This window comes from Bos taurus, chromosome 5 (assembly GCF_002263795.3).
Source record: "Bos taurus isolate L1 Dominette 01449 registration number 42190680 breed Hereford chromosome 5, ARS-UCD2.0, whole genome shotgun sequence".
Lineage (NCBI taxonomy): Eukaryota > Metazoa > Chordata > Mammalia > Artiodactyla > Bovidae > Bos > Bos taurus.
The window spans coordinates 96,287,709-96,307,557 of NC_037332.1; the positions used below are offsets into that span (position 1 = coordinate 96,287,709).

At 43.2% G+C, this 19,849-nt stretch overlaps 1 protein-coding gene across 3 annotated transcripts in view; it reads left to right on the forward strand.

Annotated features, from left to right (window-relative positions):
* GRIN2B (glutamate ionotropic receptor NMDA type subunit 2B) overlaps positions 1-19,849 on the forward strand; it is a 495,157-nt gene that overhangs the window by 464,848 nt on the left and 10,460 nt on the right. For all 3 annotated transcript variants that reach the window (XM_059886576.1, XM_059886575.1, NM_001192921.3), the window contains 2 exons: positions 15,596-15,756; positions 17,548-17,735. In XM_059886576.1, the coding sequence (XP_059742559.1) occupies positions 15,596-15,756; positions 17,548-17,735 (349 nt within the window). The remainder of the gene's footprint in view (positions 1-15,595; positions 15,757-17,547; positions 17,736-19,849) is intronic.

Sequence of the window (19,849 nt, forward strand, 5' to 3'; positions counted from 1 at the left end):
CCCCCAGTGAACATTCCAGCCCAGACCTCTAATGTTCTTCAAGCTGTTGATTTAGCTGCATAATGATACCTAATGCTGCATCCTTCACCAGCCTGACCATGCCCCGTGCTCTGCGCAGGGCTCCTGCCTGGACACCAGCGCCGTGGTCCACATTCGCATGCACAAACTTTCTTTCCAACTTTCCTTGAGACACCGAGCCTGGGTCCCTCTGCGTCTTTGCTCTTGTCTTGAGTGTCTTCACTGCATGTCTGCCTGTATAAACCTTGGCCCATCTGTAGGGGTTGCTGCATTGCTGCTTCCTCCCTGGAGTATCGCAATGATCTCTGCTCCTCTAAACCTGCAGAGCCATTACTTTCCTTTTGTCCCACTTGGAACTTGGTATATTCCTTAGTCATTGGATTTTTCTACTCTACATGTTTGCTGAGCACCTACTCTGTGTATCTAGAATTCTGTGATGTGTTTTGCAGTTAAGGGTGAGGACCCTGGACTGGAACCCTTGCTGTACTAGTTTCTAGCTAGGTGATCTTATTCAAGTTACTTACCTCTCTGGGCATCAGTTTCCAGGGCTGTTACCTGGTGATAATAATACCTTCCTCACAGGGTTGAAGGCTTCTCAGGTGGCACTAGTGGTAAGGAGAATTTATCTGCCAATGCAGGAGATGCAAGAGACACTGGTTTGATCCCTGGGTTGGGAAGGTCTCTTGAAGTAGAAAATGGCAACACACTCCAGTATTCTTGCCTAGAAAATTCCATGGGCAGAGGAGCCTGGCATGGGGCCAGCAAAGTGTCATACATGACTGAGCACGTAGGGTTGATGGGAAGATTAGTGAGTTACTATATGTAAATCGTGTATGCATTAACATGGATGTGTTAGCTGTGTCTGTATTGTCTTAACAGTTTTATTTCCAGTTGAACTATAATGTAGGAATTGTATCTACTGTCCCATTTCATTTCAGATTCTCATTTCAGAGCTCAGCGACTTATGTATGGATGTTTCCCATGAAATGTGTGTTGATGCTGATACTTTATGGCCAGACACCTAAGACCTCAGGGTACACTATGATGTGGTAAAGTGAATACAGGAATCAGCCCACCTGTTCTGCTCTACCAGCTCAAGGACCAGACCTCAGCGAGCTAACATGAACTAGAATGCTACTGTTTACTCTTATGACATATTTTAGGAAATATTTATTAAGGCTTCTAGATGCAAATTTTGCAAAATACAAAAGAAGTGACTGTTTTACAATGAGAAAAAAAAAAAAAAAACTGGTCATTAACTCCTTTCTAGGAATCCAATGATTTTCTTTTCTACAAGCTCTTGTTTTGGCCATAGCAGGAGGGTAGTGACAGGAGGTGAGCCAGTACTGTGTCCTCCATCACGCTCTGCCCTCTGCAGCCTGTCATGGAGCCCCAGCTCCATGTTGAGCTCAGAGAGGTAAGGGCTGCCTTCCCCAGAGGCACAGCATCCAGAGTTGTGAAGACTACTTACCAGGCTTCTTAGAGCCAAGGGCAGGTTTCTTTTTTAACTTTTTATTTTGTGCTATGGTATATCTGATTAACAATGTTGTGACAGTTTTAGGTGAACAGTGAAGGCACTCAGCCATGCACATGCATGTATCCATTCTCCCCCAAATCCCAGTCCTGTCCAGACTGCATCATAACATTAAGCAGAGTTTCCCGTGCTCTATACAGTAGGGCCTTGTTGGTAATCCATTTAAAATACAGCAGTGTGTACTGGCAACATTAAGTTCATTCTCTAAGTCTATATCTTTCTGTTTTGTAAGTTGACTTGTATCATTTCTTTTTAGATTCCATAAATAAAGGGTGTCATCCAATATTGCTCCTTCTCTGCTGCCCTGCTTCACTCAGTTTGAAATCTCTAGGTCCTTCCATGTTGCTGCAGATGGCATTATTTCCTTCTTTTTAATGGTTGAATAATATTCCATTGTATAAGTGAGGTTTCTTCACGTGCAAATTTAGATGTGTTTGCCACTGTAGACAAGCATAGGACTAATATTAATAACAAGAAAAAAAAGAACAAAAAGACTAAGGTGTTAGGTTCTTCCTGAATGCTAACTCCGTTTGTGACAGTAGCAAAATGGAATCTATTTCTCCAGGTACCCAGCAAGAGAACTGAGTTGATTTGGGCAATTTGATGATATACCTGTATCTTCTAACTACATTCTGTGTTATTGTTGTCACAGTAATTGTTAATCAGTCACCTGTTCCAAATGAATTTTAACAATATTCTCTCCAATGAATAACGTAGAATGAAATAGAAAACCAAATTTTTTTCCTCCCCCTTCCATCAGATTCTAATTCTCATGAACAGCCTGCCTTTCTAATCTGTCACTATATATCCACAGCCAGCTTGTTCCATGGCAGGCCCTGGGTGGCTACCCTGGGCCCCAGGTTTGAAGTGGAGGATCTCTAATGAGATGCTGTTCATTATTTCTGCTCTTAGAACACTGTCGATATTCAGTTTCAGAGCTAAGTGGTTTGTTTATGAAGTCGCTTAGTTAATAGAGGGTGGAACTCAGTTTTGAATTAAGATCTTCTGAGCCCATGACCCATGTTCTGGCTTACTGTTCCATCATTACACTGCCTTTTCCGGCTAAGCACATTGTGCCTCCTTTCCGCATCTTCCCGAGCACTGATGGATCATCAAACAGTGAGGGTCATACCCGCAAGGAGTCTGGTCTGTGTTGTCATCTCACCTTCTTCTTCTTTGGGCAAACAAAGGGTCACCGATCACCACGGAAGAGGACAGGAACCACTTTCTCCGGCCATTCCCTGCCACCTTCGGGTGTTGCTTAGAGTCTGAAGTCACATATACACACACAACTACATCATCCTAGATAAGCTGTAGGATAATATTATGGAAGGAATGAGAATCAGGCAGAATAATAAGATAATAATAGTGGCTGTACCTACTTTACATGGTGGTTTAGTTACTAAGTTGTATCTGACTCTTGTGACCCCATGGACTGTAGCCCTCAGGCTCCTCTGTCCATGGAATTTTCCAGGCAAGAATAACTGGAGTGGGCTGCCATTTCCTTCTCCAGGGAATCTTCCTGACCCAGGGATCGAACCCAGGTCTCTTTCACTGCAGGCAGATTCATTACCAACTGAGCTAATTTACTTTATAATTCATGGGAAAAATGGAAAGGTCAAGAGAGAGAAGAGATGCAAAAAGAGGTGCACTTGAGGGAGGAGGTCCCAGACAGGAGGGTGACTCATGACCAGCTCCCACTCCCAGGTATTTACCTTCAGTGAAAATTTATTTTCATACAAAAGCTTGTACATCCATGCTCCATTCATGATTATCCCAAACTGAAAGTAACTGAAATGTCCTTCCATGGGTGAATGGATAAACAAACCAATGTATCCACACAGTGGAATTCTACTCAGCAATAAATAGGAATGACCTTCAGATACAAGCAGCAGCATGAATGAATCTCAGGGGCATTATGAGAAGTGAAAAGCCCGTCTCAATAGGTCACATGCTGTGTGATTTCGTTCGTAGGACAGACATTCTGGAAAAGACAAAACTGTGGGGACAGAGGACAGAGCAGCGCTCGCCAGAGGTTAAAGGTGGAGGGAGAACAACTCTAGACAAAGAACATACAGGAGTTCTTGGAGGTGATGGACTTGTTCTGTGTCCTGTCCTGCTGCTGGTTACAAGATTCTGTACATGGTCAGGGCTTCCCTGGTGGCTCAGTAGTAAGGATCCACCTAACAGTAAAGGAGACATGGGTTTGATCCCTGGTCTGGGAAGATTCCACATGCCTCAGAGCAACTAAGCCCGTATGCCACAACTCCTGAGCCTATGCTGTAGAGCTTGGGAGCTGCAACCACTGAGCCCTCGTGTCTCAACTACTGAAGCCCGAGCACCCTAGAGCTCATGCGCCTCAACAGGAGAAGCCACCACAACGATAAGCCCATTGTGCAACTAGAGAGTAGCCTCCACTCACTTCAACTAGAGAAAAGCCCGAGCAGCAACAAAGGCTCAGCACAGCTAAAAATAAATAAATTTTTAAAAAGATTCAATGCGTGATTAAAATTCATTGAATGAATGGGGAGTTATTGTTTAATAGGTACAGCGTCTCAGTTGAGGAAAATGAAAGATTTCTGGAGATGGATGGTGGTGATGGTGCACAACAGTATGAATGTATTTAATGCCACAGACCCGTACATTTAGAAATATTTTAAATGGTAAATTTTATTGTTAGAACAGAGGGACAGCTCTAAGAAGATTAAATGAGTGCCAGATACGTTTTTTCCTATGAATAAATAAAAGTAGCGCAAATTCTTGTACTAAAAGCAAAAGATTCTCAGATTGGATCCCAAAGCAAAACCAAACTATCAATAATGGATTAAAAGACAGATCGATAACAAAAAAGAGTCCATTTTATGTACACGTGTGGGCTCAGGCGCTTCAGTCATGTCCGACTCTTTGTGACCCTGTGAGCTGTAGCCCTCCAGGCTCCTCTGTCCGTGGGATCTCCCAGGCAAGAATACTGGAGTGGGTTGCCATTTCCTTCTTCAGGGGATCTTCCCGACCCAAGGATCGAACCCTTGTCTCCTACATTGCAGACGGATTCTTTACCGGCTAAGCCACCTGGGAAGCCCTCATTTTATGTACGGTGATGGTGGTGTTAGTCTCTCGGTTGTGTCTGACTCTTAGCAACTCCACAGACTGTATATTGATAAAATGAACGAATAACTAGAATAACAAAATTCGTAGAACTGTACGTCAAAATAAAGGAAGTCAATGATAAAACAGTCCTGTGAAAAAAGAGGGTACTGATGCTAATAACAGCGATGATGGGATGGGACTTGGGTAGGTAATGTGCTCCCCACCAAATTCTGCCGTTCTGCCACCTCCTCTTCATTAGCACATCACCAAATGCCACCCTTGCTGCCTAAACCTTCCCACCTTTTCTCCTGGGTGCCTCAGACGGCTGAGCTGAGCTGCATCTGGGCATTGATTCTTTTTGTGATTCAAATGTTAAAGCAGGAGTGCTGGGATGAATATTTATGCATGGGATTGTCAAGCTTTGCAGACAAAAGCCCCCAGATTCTGTGTCTCACGTGGATGGACTCTGCAAACAGGACGTTACAATATCCATCTCTGCAAGGTCACAGTGCTGGTTTGTCCTAATTTGCATATGCTGATGGGACTCTGACTGAAGGAGAAAAGCCATCTTTCAGGGTCCCCAGCTACCCCTGAAGGGACTTACTGCCACCTCCTCCTTTGATTTGCCTGCTGTCATTCCCAGGATCTAATGCTAAGGAAGCTCATTGGACTGTGTCTAGTGGTCAGCACAAAAGCCTGGATGCCATCAGCATGTAGAAGGGTTTGTGTTTTCTGTTTTCCTGGCATCATGGCCTCAAAACTTCCCTGTGAGGACCTGTTTCCCCTCTCACTGTGGGAACAGAGCTGGACGAGGAGTGTCTTACAGTGGCTGTTGAGTCGCTCAGTCGCATCTGACACTTTGCAACCCCATGAACTGCAGCATGCCAGGCTTCCCTGTCCTTCACTCTCTCTCCAACTTGGCTCAAACTCATGTCCATTAAGTCGGTGATGCCATCCAACCATCTCATCCTCTGTCACCCCTTTCTCCTCCTGCCCTCAATCTTTCCCAACATCAGGGTCTTTCCCAATGAGTTGGCTCTTCGCATCAGGTGGCCAGAGTAAGTAATGGAGCTTCAGCTTCACCATCGGCCCTTCCAGTGAATAATCAGGGTTGATTTCCTTTAGGATTGACTGGTTTGATCTCCTTGCTATCCAAGGGACTCTCAGGAGTCTAGCACCACAATTCAAAAGCATCAATTCTTCAGCACTCAGCCTTCTTTATGGTCCAACTCTCACATCCATAGATAGCTACTGGAAAAACCATAGCTTTAACTATACAGATCTTTGTTGGCAAAGTGGTGTCTCTGCTTTTTACTACACTGTCTAGGTTTGTCCTAGCCTTACTTCCAAGGAGCAAGTGTCTTATAGTGGAGAGTTCTTCTAATGGGAAGGGACATTCATGCCCCACCTCCACCCTTCCAAACCCAACCCACTCCTCCAGCTTAAATCCAGCCTCCTTCAAGAGCCGTCCAGGAAGCCAGGTTGCGGCACTGGTGTACACCCTGTGGTCCTGATTTTATCTAGCTGTGCACGTGGTATCTTTCACAGTCTTGGGTGGTAGGGAATTATCTACAATGTTCCTGCTCTCCTTGTTTTCCCTGGCACCCAGACCCTCATCCCAGTGCATCTCCTTCTCGGCTCCTGTCACTCTCCTTTATCCCTGCATGCCTCAGGGCTCTTTCCAGCACAAAAACCCAGTGTTGACACTCGGCCAGAATTCTCTGGTTGCTTCTGATAATGATGATGATGACAGTTATAATAGCTAATCTAGTGTGTTTAACTTGTGCCAGGCACTATGCCAACATGTTGCCCAGATTAATCTGTTGAATGGTAAGAAGCCTAATGAGGTAGGTAGCATTATTAGCCCCACTGTACAAATATGGAAACTGGGGCACAGAGAAGTTAAGTAAGGTGCTCCAAGTCACACAGCTATCAAGAGACAGAGCTGGAGTTTGAACACAGGCAGTTTGACTCCAGGGGTTCTACTGTTTCTTTTCCCTTAGAGCATGGACTTTGTGCAGAATTCACTTCCCACTGGGACCCAGGCACCGCCTCCCTCTTCAGCCCCAATGCCTTCCGTTTACCACGGCCATATCTATTAGCCTCCAGTAATGACAAATGAGAGGTAACTCAGCAGTGGCCACATGGAAAAGGCCAGTGGAAAAGGTCCGTTTTCATTCCAATCCTAAAGAAAGGCAATGCCAAAGAATGCTCAAACTACCACACAATTGCACTCATCTCACACAATAGCAAATTAATGCTCAAAATTCTCCAAGCCAGACTTCAGCAATAAATGAACCGTGAACTTCCAGATGTTCCAGCTGGTTTTAGAAAAGGCAGAGGAACCACACATCAAATTGCCAACATCCACTGGATCATAGAAAAAGCAAGAGAGTTCCAGAAAAACATCTATTTCTGCTTTATTGACTATGCCAAAGCCTTTGACTGTGTGGATCACAATAAACTGTGGAAAATTCTGAAAGAGATGGGAATACCAGACCCCCTGACCTACCTCTTGAGAAACCTATATGCAGGTCAGGAAGCAACAGTTAGAACTGGACATGGAACAACAGAGTGGTTCCAAATAGGAAAAGGAGTACATCAAGGCTGATTATTATCACCCTACTTATTTAACTTATATGCAGAGTACATCATGAGAAACACTGGGCTGGAAGAAGCACAAGCTGGAATCAAGATTGCCGGGAGAAATATCAATAAGCTCAGATATGCAGATGACACCACCCTTATGGCAGAAAGTGAAGAGGAACTAAAGAACCTCTTGATGAAAGTGAAAGAGGAGAGTGAAAAGATTGTCTTAAAGCTCAACATTCAGAAAACAAAGACCATGGCATGTGGTCCAATCACTTCATGGGAAGTAGATGGAGAAACAGTGGAAGCAGTGTCAGACTTTATCTTTGGGAGCTCCAAAATCACTGCAGATGGTGATTGCAGCCATGAAATTAAAAGACACTTACTCCTTGGAAGGAAAGTTATGACCAACCTGGATAACATATTACAAAACAGAGACATTACTTTGCCAACAAAGGTCCATCTAGTCAAGGCTATGGTTTTTCCAGTAGTCATGTATGGATGTGAGAGTTGGACTGTGAAGAAAGCTGAGCGCCGAAGAATTGATGCTTTTGAACTGTGGTGTTGGAGAAGACTCTTGAGAGTCCCTTGGACTGCAAGGAGATCCAACCAATCCATCCTAAAGGAGATCGGTCCTGGGTGTTCATTGGAAGGACTGATGTTGAAGCTGAAACTCCAATACTTTGGCCACCTCATGCGAAGAGTTGACTTATTGGAAAAGACTCTGAGAGGGATTGGGGGCAGAAGAAGGGGACGACAGAGGATGAGATGGATGGATGGCATCACCGACTCGATGGACCTGAGTTTGAGTGAACTCCGGGAGTTAGTGATGGACAGGGAGGCCTGGCGTGCTGCAATTCATGGGGTTGCAAAGAGTCGGACATGACTGAGTGACTGAACTGAATGACAAATGCCCAGCCTCTCTCAGGGCCCTGTGTCTAAATCCGACTGCTGTCTGTCTAGAAACCCTTCGGCTCCTCTTGCCCTGCTAGAAGACTCTCCCTTCATCTCTTAGCCCAGGGCCTTCAGCCTTTGTAGGCCTGTTCAGGACAGCGCCCTTTGCTCTGGGCTCCTCTGTCACTGGCACATGATTCCGTGATGCCCCGCACGTGGCTCCTGGCCCACCAGCCACACCAGGCTTGTCTCCTTGTCTGGCCTTGGTGTTTGCTGTTCCCTGGACTTGCTGCGCTTTCCCCTGATCTTCACATGCCGAGTTCCTCCTCTCATCCAGGGCTTTGTTCAGATGCCACCTTCTCAGACAGGCCTTCTCAGGCCAGCTGGGCTAAACTCGTTTTCCTGCCAGTCAGTCACCCTGTGTCTTGTATCCAAGCTGCGTCAATGTCTTCCCAGAACCTGGTTTTCACTACTTGAGATCACCTGTGGGCTCGTGATCTATGGCGGCACAGCAGTCTACCCTAGCACTTGGTGGCTTAAGCAAGAGCCATTTCATTGTATTTCTCCAACTTGTGGGTCAGATATGCGGGCAAGGTTGCCTGGTGCCCCGACTGGAGTGTTTGGAAGATTGTGTTCAGCCAAGCCTGGAGACAGAAGTGCCTACACATCACAGCTCTGGCATGGAGCCCATGGGGCTGTTGACTTCATACAGAGGCCCAGGTGGAAACCACAAGGCTTCTTATGACCAAGCCTCAGAAGTCCCAGAGTGTTCTTTCTGCACATTCTGTTGGTCAAGCTAGTCACAAGCCCAGATCAGAATTAAGTTCATAGCGTGTAGGCCTCATCTCTTATACAAGGACTGGAAAAGAATCTGTGGCTGTGTATTGGTCAACTATGCATTATAGTTTATTTTATTTTTGGCTGTACTGGGTCTACATTGCTTCATGCAGGCTTTCTCAAGTTGCAGTGAGCAGGTGCTACTCACCTTGCGGTGGTGTCTCTTGTTGCAGAGCACTGGCTGTAGGGCATTTGGGCTTCAGTAGTTACAGAGCAAGGGCCTAGCTGCCCTGGGGCATGTGATATCTTCTAAGACAGGAGTCAAACCTGTGTCCCCTGCATTGGCAGGCAGATTCTTAACCACTGGGCCACCAGCACAGTCCCCAGTCCACTACAAAAAAAAAAAAGGTTTATTATCTGTCCCCTTTGTTTACAGTATGAACTCCTTGAAGGCAGGTTCTTCCTCTCCTGTCACATTGCATCCCCAGCACCCAGAATATGGTGATAGATACTGTAAATACCTGCTGAATGTCTATAAGAATGAAATAATGAATGAATGAAAAGGTAAAGGGATGAAAAACTGAATGAATGTTTACATCCCCCTCTGGTATGTAAACTTCCTGAAAACAAGAGTCTGATGTTTTCATCTTTGCATCCTCATAAATACAGGCTGTACACTATTAGATGCTCAGAATATATATTTATCAAATAAATGGAGGCATTTAAACTGTTATCATTAAAAGAGTTAAGAGAGTTATTCTCAGCACATATATAGGTGTTGAGTATTAGTAGCTGCTATGAACAAATTAATAATGCCGTATACATAGTAAAATCAGTTTATGTATTTAATAAACAAGCAAAATGGACCAGATCTCCACTCCCTTGTTATTGTTCAGTCGCTCAGTCATGCCCAACTCTTCGCGACCCCAGGGACTGCAACACACCAGGCTTCCTTCAACTTCACTATCTCCTGGGGTTTGCTCAAACTCATGTCTATTGAGTTGATGATGCCACTTCCTTGACATCTTGCCTTTTCCCTTTCTCTCTGAAGGCTGCAGAAGGGCCTGTCTAATGGAAGGCATTAGCCAGTACCACTCCAGGGCCCCCAAGTCCCCTCATCTCTGGGTTGGGGTGGAGCCTTGTCCTTGCCTCCACACCTTTCCCCTCCCTGATAGCCAAGACTCACTCACTTTGAGGTCATTAATGTGGGGGCTGAGATGGTCATCTGAGCCTCTCAGATGGCTGAATTCTGATTCCCAGCAGCTCTCCAGGAAGATCAAGTGAGATTACAGGTCTCTTAACATTCTGCCCTTGGGTGAGAGCCTGCTTACAGTTATGGCTGGACGCCCTGGGTTGAACCCTGAGAGGGAGTTGGCATCTGATATGCCAGGAAGGGAAGGGTGCCCTCGCCAGGTGGCCCCACATACACATGCATAGAGTTCCTTGCTGGTGAGCAAAGGTAGGACCTGGCGGCTGGTGTTTGAGCCGTGGTCGGAGGACTCAGCTCAAGGGTCAAGCCCTATAAGCTGGTCCTCCTATTTCACTCCGTGGCCTGGAACAACTCCTCGCTTTCTTCAGAGCCTCAGTTTTCTCATCTGTGAAATGAGACTGATCCCCAAAATTTCTTCATTTCTGTGTTTTTGTTCTCCTCTCTCTGTTTTTATGGGGCTCCCCTGATGATTCAGCAAATAAAGAATCTACCTGCAATGCAGGAGACACAGGAGACCCGAGTTCGATCTCTGGGTCAAGAAGATCCCCTGGTGGAGGAAATGGCAACCCACTCCAGTATTCTTGCCAGGAGAATTCCATGGACTAAGAGCCTGGCGGGCTACAGTTCATAGGATCACAAAGAGTTGGATACAACTGAGCAACTAAGCACATGTTTTTATAATGTAGAGAAACATTCCAAGTTCAAGAAAGCTCTGTAATAGCCAAAGGTGACTAATAAGGAATAACTATATAAAATTCATGCTGGTCTCCTTGGTGTATTGGGGTCTTTAATTTTTAAAAAAAAATTTTTCTCAGAGTCCTCCCTGTTCCATGGATTTTAAGACCCCTGGTTCTGGACAGTACTAAGTTTTACTCCTTCCCCAAACCCCAAGGAGCACTGACTGCCGTTCGGGTAAAACAAGTGCCATAGAACACCTCACAGCTTGGAGTAAGTTTTATTATTGGGCATTTATTGGAAACATCAAGGTGATATTTGGAAGATCCTTCCTTTTCCTTCTTCCTTGCTAAAAATAAAGTTCTCCATGGCCATTAATTTTAGTGAAATTCAAGTTCCAGTGACAGTGTTTTAAAAATATAGGTTTTATTTAAACTTCACCAATCTGGGACAAGAATTTTTCAGAGGAAAAGGCTGGCTTACTTCTTCTGCTCTGGCTGATTCTGGGGTGATACACTCACCCGTTTGGTCCCCAGACTGGCCAAATTTAAGGAACAAATCAGGAAACAGGAGTTTTCCATCTTAGGGGACATAATCTAACATGGGACAGTTTTAGGTATGAGAACTTCACCCTCATGGAAGCAGTTAATAGTTTTGAGAATTTACCATGTGCCAGATACTGTGTTAAGTGATCCTAGATATTATCATAATAGTAATTAAAAACAATACTTCCAGGAAAATGGGGCTCCATGAAGTTAAAGAACTAGCCCATGTTCATACAGTTGGTCAAAGAACTGGAATTGAAATCCAAATTGTCTGCCTTCGAGACCAATGCTTTCCATAGGCCTGTGCCTCCCATTCTTCTTGTGTTGGCTATTTCTGACTATTTTCTTACAGAAGATGCTGTAACCACAGTCTTGCTGTGTTGTTATATAATCCTTTAGTTCTTTAATAGTTTTAAACTGTTTTCAGAGATTTTTATCTCGCCGGTGTCTTGTCTTTCCATGATCTTAACGGTGCCTTTCAAAGAGTTCTTCATTTTAACAAAGCGCAACTTACTTGCTTTTGATGATGGATTATACTTTTGGTGTCATATCTAAGAAATCTTTGTCTAACTCAAGATGACAAAGCCTTTCTCTTATATTTTCTCCTGGACATATTATAGTTTTAGGACTTGTATTTAGGTACATTGATCCACTTAGTCTTAATTTCCATATATCTTGTGAGATGTGGAATGAAGTTCTTTTTTTTACATATAGAGTTCCAATACCACTGGTTAAAGACTGTTGTATCTTTACTGAATCGCCTTTGTACCATATGTGATGATCTGTTGAGGGCACTCTGTTCTCATCATCTCTTTACTCTCTCTGTGTTAATGTCCCACTGTCATGATGGCTACAGCTTTGTAAGTCTCAAAGTCAGGTAGTATGAGTCCTTCAACTTTGTCCTCCTTTTTCAAAATCATCTTGGATATTCCAGTTTCTCCATTGTTTCTTTAGTTTTTAAGTATTCAAAGATATAAAACAGCATCTAGAGGTCTAAAGATAATTTAGAAATCAAAGTTAATAAAGAGTAGCACAGAAAATTTCCATAATCTAGCTTTATCAGGACATGAGGCCTTCTGGATATCACATTCCATTTGATTTGGTTAATCAAAAATTGTCATATCTATAGAGAGCAGATTTGTGGTTCCAAAGGGGAAAGGCTTGGTGGGGAAGGGAAGAATTAAGTGTTTGGGATTAGCAAATGAAAACTGTTATATGTACAATAATAGAAAAATAAGTCCCTACTGTATAGCACAGGGTACTACATTCAATATCCTGTGATAAACCATAGTGAAAATGAGATATATATATATATATAGATAGATATATAGATATATATATATATAATGAATGGGCTTCCCAAGTTGTACTGGTGGTAAAGAACCTGCCTGCCAGTGCAGGAGACATGAGACATAGGTTTGATCCCTGAGTTGGTAAGAACCCCTGGATTAGGACATGGCAACCCACTCCAGTATTCTTGCCTGGAGAATCCCATGGACAGAAGATCCTGGTGGGCTATAGTCCATAGGGTTGCAAACAGTCGGACACAACTGAAGTGACTTAGCATGCATATATAACTGAATCACCTTGTTGCAAAGCAGAAGTTAACACAACACTGTAAATCAACTCTACTTCAATAAAAATACTTTTAATTTGAAAATAATTATTATATCTATCTTACATTGACTACTGATTTTCAAAAAACTAGAATGTAAAAATTTATACCAACATTGTACTGGACACGATTTCAACTTTCATTGATGTTTCAGAAAATACCTTAGACCCTAGAGTATCTCAGTCATTGTAAGCATCAGTTCTCACTGTCCTAACAAAATGGGAAATTACTGATTAAAGAGAGCACATTTGGTTATATTGCTGCCTGCCATGGTATCTATGAATATTCTACTTTTGACTGTGGGACACTGTCTTTCAAATATCTGAAGTGTTACAACTGGCAGTTCTATGCATAGCATTCTGTCTCTTCCAATAAAGCATATTCGTATTTACTTTAAACTTGTTATCTGCTGGGAACCATGAGAAGTACTATTAATTAAGCCAGTTGATTTCTGATAATGTTAGCCATCACTGCCGTGGTATGACATTGAGCAGATAACTCGTCCTCCTTGGGCCTCTGTCTTCATTTGTAAAATTAAAGGTTTAGACTAGTTAACCTTGAGTGGTTCATACAACTCTAAAATTCTTTGACTCTTTTGTAGTATCTTTATTTTCTTAAAAATCACAACCCCTTAAAAGTAATTAAACAAAAACTCTTAATGGCAAAAAGCATTGTGGTAAGTCAGAAAATAGTGATCTTTTGATGCATCTCAGATTACCTAACCCCACTGCATGACCTTACTTCTAACTACAGCCAACTCTAAGCAATGAAGATGGCATTTATGGTTACTGGTGCTGTGATATTTAGTGGCCCATGAAATCCCCATATTCTGAGAAGCTGTAAGTGTCTCACGTCAAGGGAAGGATAAAGGAGAATGGTTGTAAGCCCAGACAGCTCCAGAACTTCAGAGTACTCCTAAGTTAGACTTTCAAAGGTACCTTCAAAGATTTTTAAGATATCTTCACTTAGAAATGGCAACCCACTCCAGTATTCTTGTCTGGAAAATTTCATGAACAGAGGAGCCTGGCAGGCTACAGTCCATGGGTCGCAAAGAGTTGGACATGACTCAGTGACTTTCACTGCACTTCACTTAATATTGAAACCAAGTGGACTTTAAATATCTACATTGGCTTTCCTATACCAGGGCATAGCATATATGACTGTGAACTCCAGTCATACTCTAGCTGATCATTGCTGTCCTAATAGAATGAGAAACTTAGAGAGTATGAAATTTACTAGAGAATGTAGAATGTAGATATGAATTTAAACTGATATAAGAAGTCTTTATTGAGCACTTACTGTGTACAAGATTCTGTGTCATGTACTTCCAATGCATTGTATCATTTAATACACACAACAATCTTGAAAAGTAGACATTACTGTCTTTTTATTATATATGAGGAAATGATGCACAGAGAGCTCCTGTTATTTGCCTTGGTGGCTCAGATGGTAAAGAATCTGCCTGCAATGCAGGAGACCTGGATTCAATCCCTGGGTCAGGAGGATCCCCTGGAGAAGGAACTAGCAACCCACTCCAGTATTTTTGCCTAGGAAACCCCATGGACAGAGAAGGCTGGCAGGCTATAGTCCATGAGATCGAAAAGAGTTGGACACAACTGAGCAACTAACACACACTCAGAGACAGTCTTCAATCCATATGTGTCTCAATCTAGAGCTTCCTGACTACCTCAGAGACCAGCTCTCAGAACTTGGCCAGCTTATTTAGAAAGTAAATGAATTTGTAGTATTAATTACAAGGATCTAGACCAAGAACACCAAGTACCGATGACTCACTCTTGGGTAAACTTGATGGAAGAAAGAGCTCATAGAAAGTGTCCTGAAAAATTGCTCTGAGTTACATGAATGAGGTGAAGGACATGAATTGGCCCAGGGAGAAAGGTGAGATCATGCTGAGGGAACAGACTCTCTGAGGCCACGAAGATACAAATGCATGAATTGTGCTTTCAGGAAGCAATATGCAGACTGCTCACTGCAGGGCAATAGCCAGAAACAAAGCTGATGTCATAGGGGTGAAAATTCAAGAGATTTCCCTTTATTATGCTATGCCCTGGCAATCCACTCTCAGTTCTTAAACACAAGAGGGAATATAATTAAAATTGCATTTGCTTTTACAATTTCTCCTACAACTCATGTAGGATACATATGGGCTTTTAAAGCATCAAGGAAAGTAAAGACAGAATTTCTTAGCAAAACATATTTGCTACCCAACAAGTGATTTTCAGGAGTGTGATGTAGCTTGCCTTACATCTTAGAGCCTTAATAGTCCAATGATGGGACCTGGAAGCAGATTTCACACAATTTTCAGAAATAAAGGCAACCAGCCCACTGCAGTTAAGCTAATAGCTCATTCCCATCACCCCTGGTTTTGTGCAGTGTACATACACGGGGCAGACGAGAGTGACAGATTCAAGTCAGGGGTGGGCAGTTAGAAAGCTCTCAACAATATGGATTAAATTGAGTTGAATTGAAGTTCACTTTCAGATAGCAATTGCTACTCCTGAGCAAGGGCTAATATGTTTGGTGAACTCTCATTGGTCCCTTCCATGATAAATCCACAAATGTTAACTGAATATCTGTCCACATTTTCTGAAGCATTCATCTTCTCTGTCTCTCTTTAACTCTCTTTTTAGTTCCAGAGACCTAATGACTTCTCACCCCCTTTCCGCTTTGGCACTGTGCCCAACGGCAGCACAGAGAGGAATATTCGCAATAACTATGCAGAAATGCATGCCTACATGGGGAAGTTCAACCAGAGAGGTGTCGATGATGCACTGCTCTCCCTGAAAACAGGGTAAGAACTGCTTCCAAGCTCAGAATCTTTGCTGTGTTGCTCACATTTCTTAAACATCCATGTAATAAGATGGACCGTCTTTGTTTGCCACACCAAGTTCAAGCAAAGAAGACTGCATTTGCATTTTGTGGGTCTCCAGGTTAAATTGATGGTATAATTCAGACCAGTGTATGGATATTCCACTGGTATGATTCACTTATATATATTTTCAACAATTTCTATTTTACTTGCATGAATGTAACAGTGAAATAAGAATGTAATAGATATAAAAGTCAAAGAGGAGAGTCAAGGCTCAAGTTCATGTGTTACACACAAAATAAAGACCTGACCTGAAAGTGAAATTGATTTTGGTGTCTTATGGACAAGGGAGAAAGAAACAATGAAAAGGGTGAAAGCTTTTAGATAACAAACAGTAAGAATATGTTAATTGATCTCCAATTCCAACAAAATTGGCACTCTTTGATCCAGCTCTATAATCTAGGGTGGATTGTTCATTCAAAAGAACTCACAAACTGCAAATATGTCGGCTTACATAATCTCAGCCATGGTGGTTCCTTCCCTCAGAAGCCACAGCTGTGGAATAAGACAGACAGTTGAGCATGAGAGTTGTTGGAGTTAAGGTCTCATAGCTGATTTCCTGTGTTGTAGGATGACTGACAGCCCGTAGACCTTCTGGTGGCTTCTGTTCGGAATGAGCCTCCCAGAGGCATGTTTACTTAAATACTGTTAGACTCTGTCTTATTGTTATAAAGCCACAGCAGATTTCAGAAGGTGGGATTTGAATTTGGGGGACAGATGACTCTGGGTTGTCTGGCCCCTGGTGCAATCACAGTTCTCAAGCCCTTCAGAGCTTTGACTTTCTGATAGACACACTTCTAAAGGATACTCACGGACCTTTGGAAAAAATGTGTTCTGCATTTTGTCATGCCAGAAAGGGCTTCTTTTTTCTTAAGGAGGGGTAAAGCTAACTGAACTGCACTTGAACAGTGCAGGTCATGATGCCTGGCTTTCTTTCTTGCAGACCTCTCTATTACCTATATGAATATATCTGAATTTCTTCTCCATTTATTGTGTTTAAATATTGACCTGTACCTTCCTGAACTTGCCCCTAGCCTTTCCCCACTCCCTGCCTACTTCTCCTTGCAAAGCACTGTACATACAAAGAGATTCTCATATGTTTGGGAACATGAGACATCTGAATTCTCCTGTATGTTGCATTGGCTGTGGTTTCATGCATTCGCTGTTGACCTGAGCCTATAATGTCACCACCCCCAGCAATTCTCTCCTCTCCTTGTGCTGCAAAACAAAATACTAAAACCTTTCTGACCGCCAAAATAGCATTGCCCATCCAGTGCTCCTCGTCCACCTACGCTTATCCCCACTCTGGACTGTAATGAACTGAGAAATGAAAAATGTTATGTAAGTCTAACCCATGCTATTTGTTGCTATCATTGTGATGGTTCCTTTTCATTATTTCTGTTATTATTTTTATTGATTCCTTTTTACTCCTTCTCCTTTTCAGACACAGCTTATGAGTTGGCTCCGGGCCCAACTAGCATTCTCATCATTCCCAACAGGAGGGAAAAAACTCCTCCTTTCAATCTGAAATCACAAAGAACCACCTGGGAGTTAGGCTTTAGCTTCTGGCTGAGTTCCACCTTGAGCTCTGCTTTGAACCAATTCTCCCCATAATCTGCTGGAGTCCTACTTCCTCCTCTTAATGGCCCCATAGGTAGTTTTGGACTCGAGTTCCTCCACTGGACTTGGTTTGTTTGCTCCTTTCTTGCACAGGAAACTGGATGCCTTCATCTACGATGCAGCCGTGCTGAACTACATGGCCGGTAGAGATGAGGGCTGCAAGCTGGTGACCATTGGCAGTGGGAAGGTCTTTGCCTCCACTGGTTATGGCATTGCCATCCAAAAAGACTCTGGATGGAAGCGCCAGGTGGACCTTGCTATCCTGCAGCTCTTCGGAGATGGTGAGTTAAAGAAAGGGAAAGTGTCTACTTGGCCTCTTCCTACAACCAGTCCAAAACATCAACTCTTCTTCCTTCCCCATCCCTCTAACCTCTGCATTTCCAGTAAAGCATTTCATAGTATGCTAGGACATTGGGTAGTATATGTTAGCTTTCTAAAGCTTCGTAATGAGGTTGTTGTTATTGTTCAGTGGCTTAGTCATGTCCGACTCATTGCAGTCCCATGGACTGCAGCGCACCAGGCTTCCTTCTCCTTCACTATCTCCCAGAGTTTTGCTCAAACTCATGTCCATTGAGTCGGTGATGGATGCCATCCAACCATCTCATCCTCTGTTGTCCCCTTCTCCTCCTGCCTTCAATCTGTCCCAGCATCAGGGTCTTTTCTAATGAGTCAGTTATTCACATCTGGTGGCCAAAGTATTGAAGCTTCAGCATCAGTCCTTCCAATGATTATTCAGGGTTGATTTCCTATAGGATTAACTGGTTTGATCTCCTTGCAGTCCAAGGGACTCTTAAGAGTCTTCTCCAACACCATAATTCAGAAACATCAATTCTTTGGCACTCAGCCTTCTTTAGGGTCCAGCTCTCACATCCATACATGACTACTGGAAAAAACAGTAGCTTTGACTATACAGACCCCTTGCTCTGGTCCCAGAGAAAGGGCAAAGAAATCCATTCATGGCTATTTGCTCATCCTTCCCTCTGCTATTTTGCCTCTCCCAGTGGAAGAGATAGGAAGCAGGGCCAAGTCCTCAGAGACAGACACTGGAAGGTACTCACTCGCCAGAGTGATTCCTTGAAGAGACAACTTGCTTTGAGAAAACCTAATCTCTTTTTTTTATTTTGCTCACACCTTCCACATCCCACTTCACTTTATTGTCTAAAGGACCTCCTTCTCCTGTTAGTCTCACAGAAGCTAATCCTATTACAACGAGCAGCCTGACTGTACTTGGCCCCACAGGCCATCAACCCAGCAGTTCCCCCAGTTCTGTCTGCAGAATCTTTGCTGGTAAGGAGAAGATAACATAGCTGGATTGGCAGACTCCAGGTGAGGTCAGTTGTTCAGTTAGGAAAATCATCCAAGTTTGATTCAAGAAATGAGCAAAAAGTGATTTGATGAACATTGGAAAGAGGATGGGGTTCTAGGTGGAGGGTTCCAAGCCTTTTTAGTGTAAGAGCTTCTGTCACAGTAATGTAGCTGTCACTTCGAGGCAATAACAGGGCCTCTGTCCACAAGAAAGAGCAGCAGTAGAGACAATTTGCAAAAGTTACCGGAGCTTCATGGGCTTTCCGGGGGATCAGATGGTAAAGAATCTGCCTGAAACGTGGTGGACCCAGGTTCAATCCCTGGGTTGGGAAGATCTCCTGAAGAAGGGAAAGGTAACCCACTCCATTATTCTTGCCTGGAGAATTCCATGAACATAGGAACTTGATGAGCTACAGTCCATGGGGTCGCAAAGAGTTGGACACGACTGAGCGACTAACACACACACACACACACACACACACACACACCAGAGCTCCAGTCAGACTATGCAAACAGATTTCACGTTTTAAGCCAAACTGGCAATTTTCTTCATGAGATTTTCAGATTTTTGCTTCTCTAGAGTCAGATGCATTCTCAGGCTCATGGTTTCTTTTATTTTCCTCTTGCCTATGATTTCTACATTTCTAGTTCCTAGTATCCACTGAAGTGGATCAAGGTTGTTGTAACCTGGCATGACTTGAATTAATCAAAACTTCTCTAAGCAGCATTAAAAGGAGGCAGGTCCAAATTTGGTGGTCTCATTTTATTCCAGCTTCCTCCCTTTTCCTGTGAATATTTATGTTTTCAACAAGAGATCAGGAAGTCTGAGGGCCTCTAGGGAATCAATCAATCTCTCCACCAATTTGTCTCTGTCTCTCCTCCCCCAACTCGATCTGCTCTGCACATTTTTTGAGAGCAATTTTCTGAATCGCTTCTTCCATTATGTTGTTCCTCGCTGTCTACAAAAAAAAAATAAAACCTGTGCAAAGTGCTTAGTCTGATACTCAGGTGCTCAGCAATGTTTCATCAACCTTTTGTATTCAGCTTTTTTTTAACCAACTGTTATTGTTTTTGAATTGTTCTGCCAGCC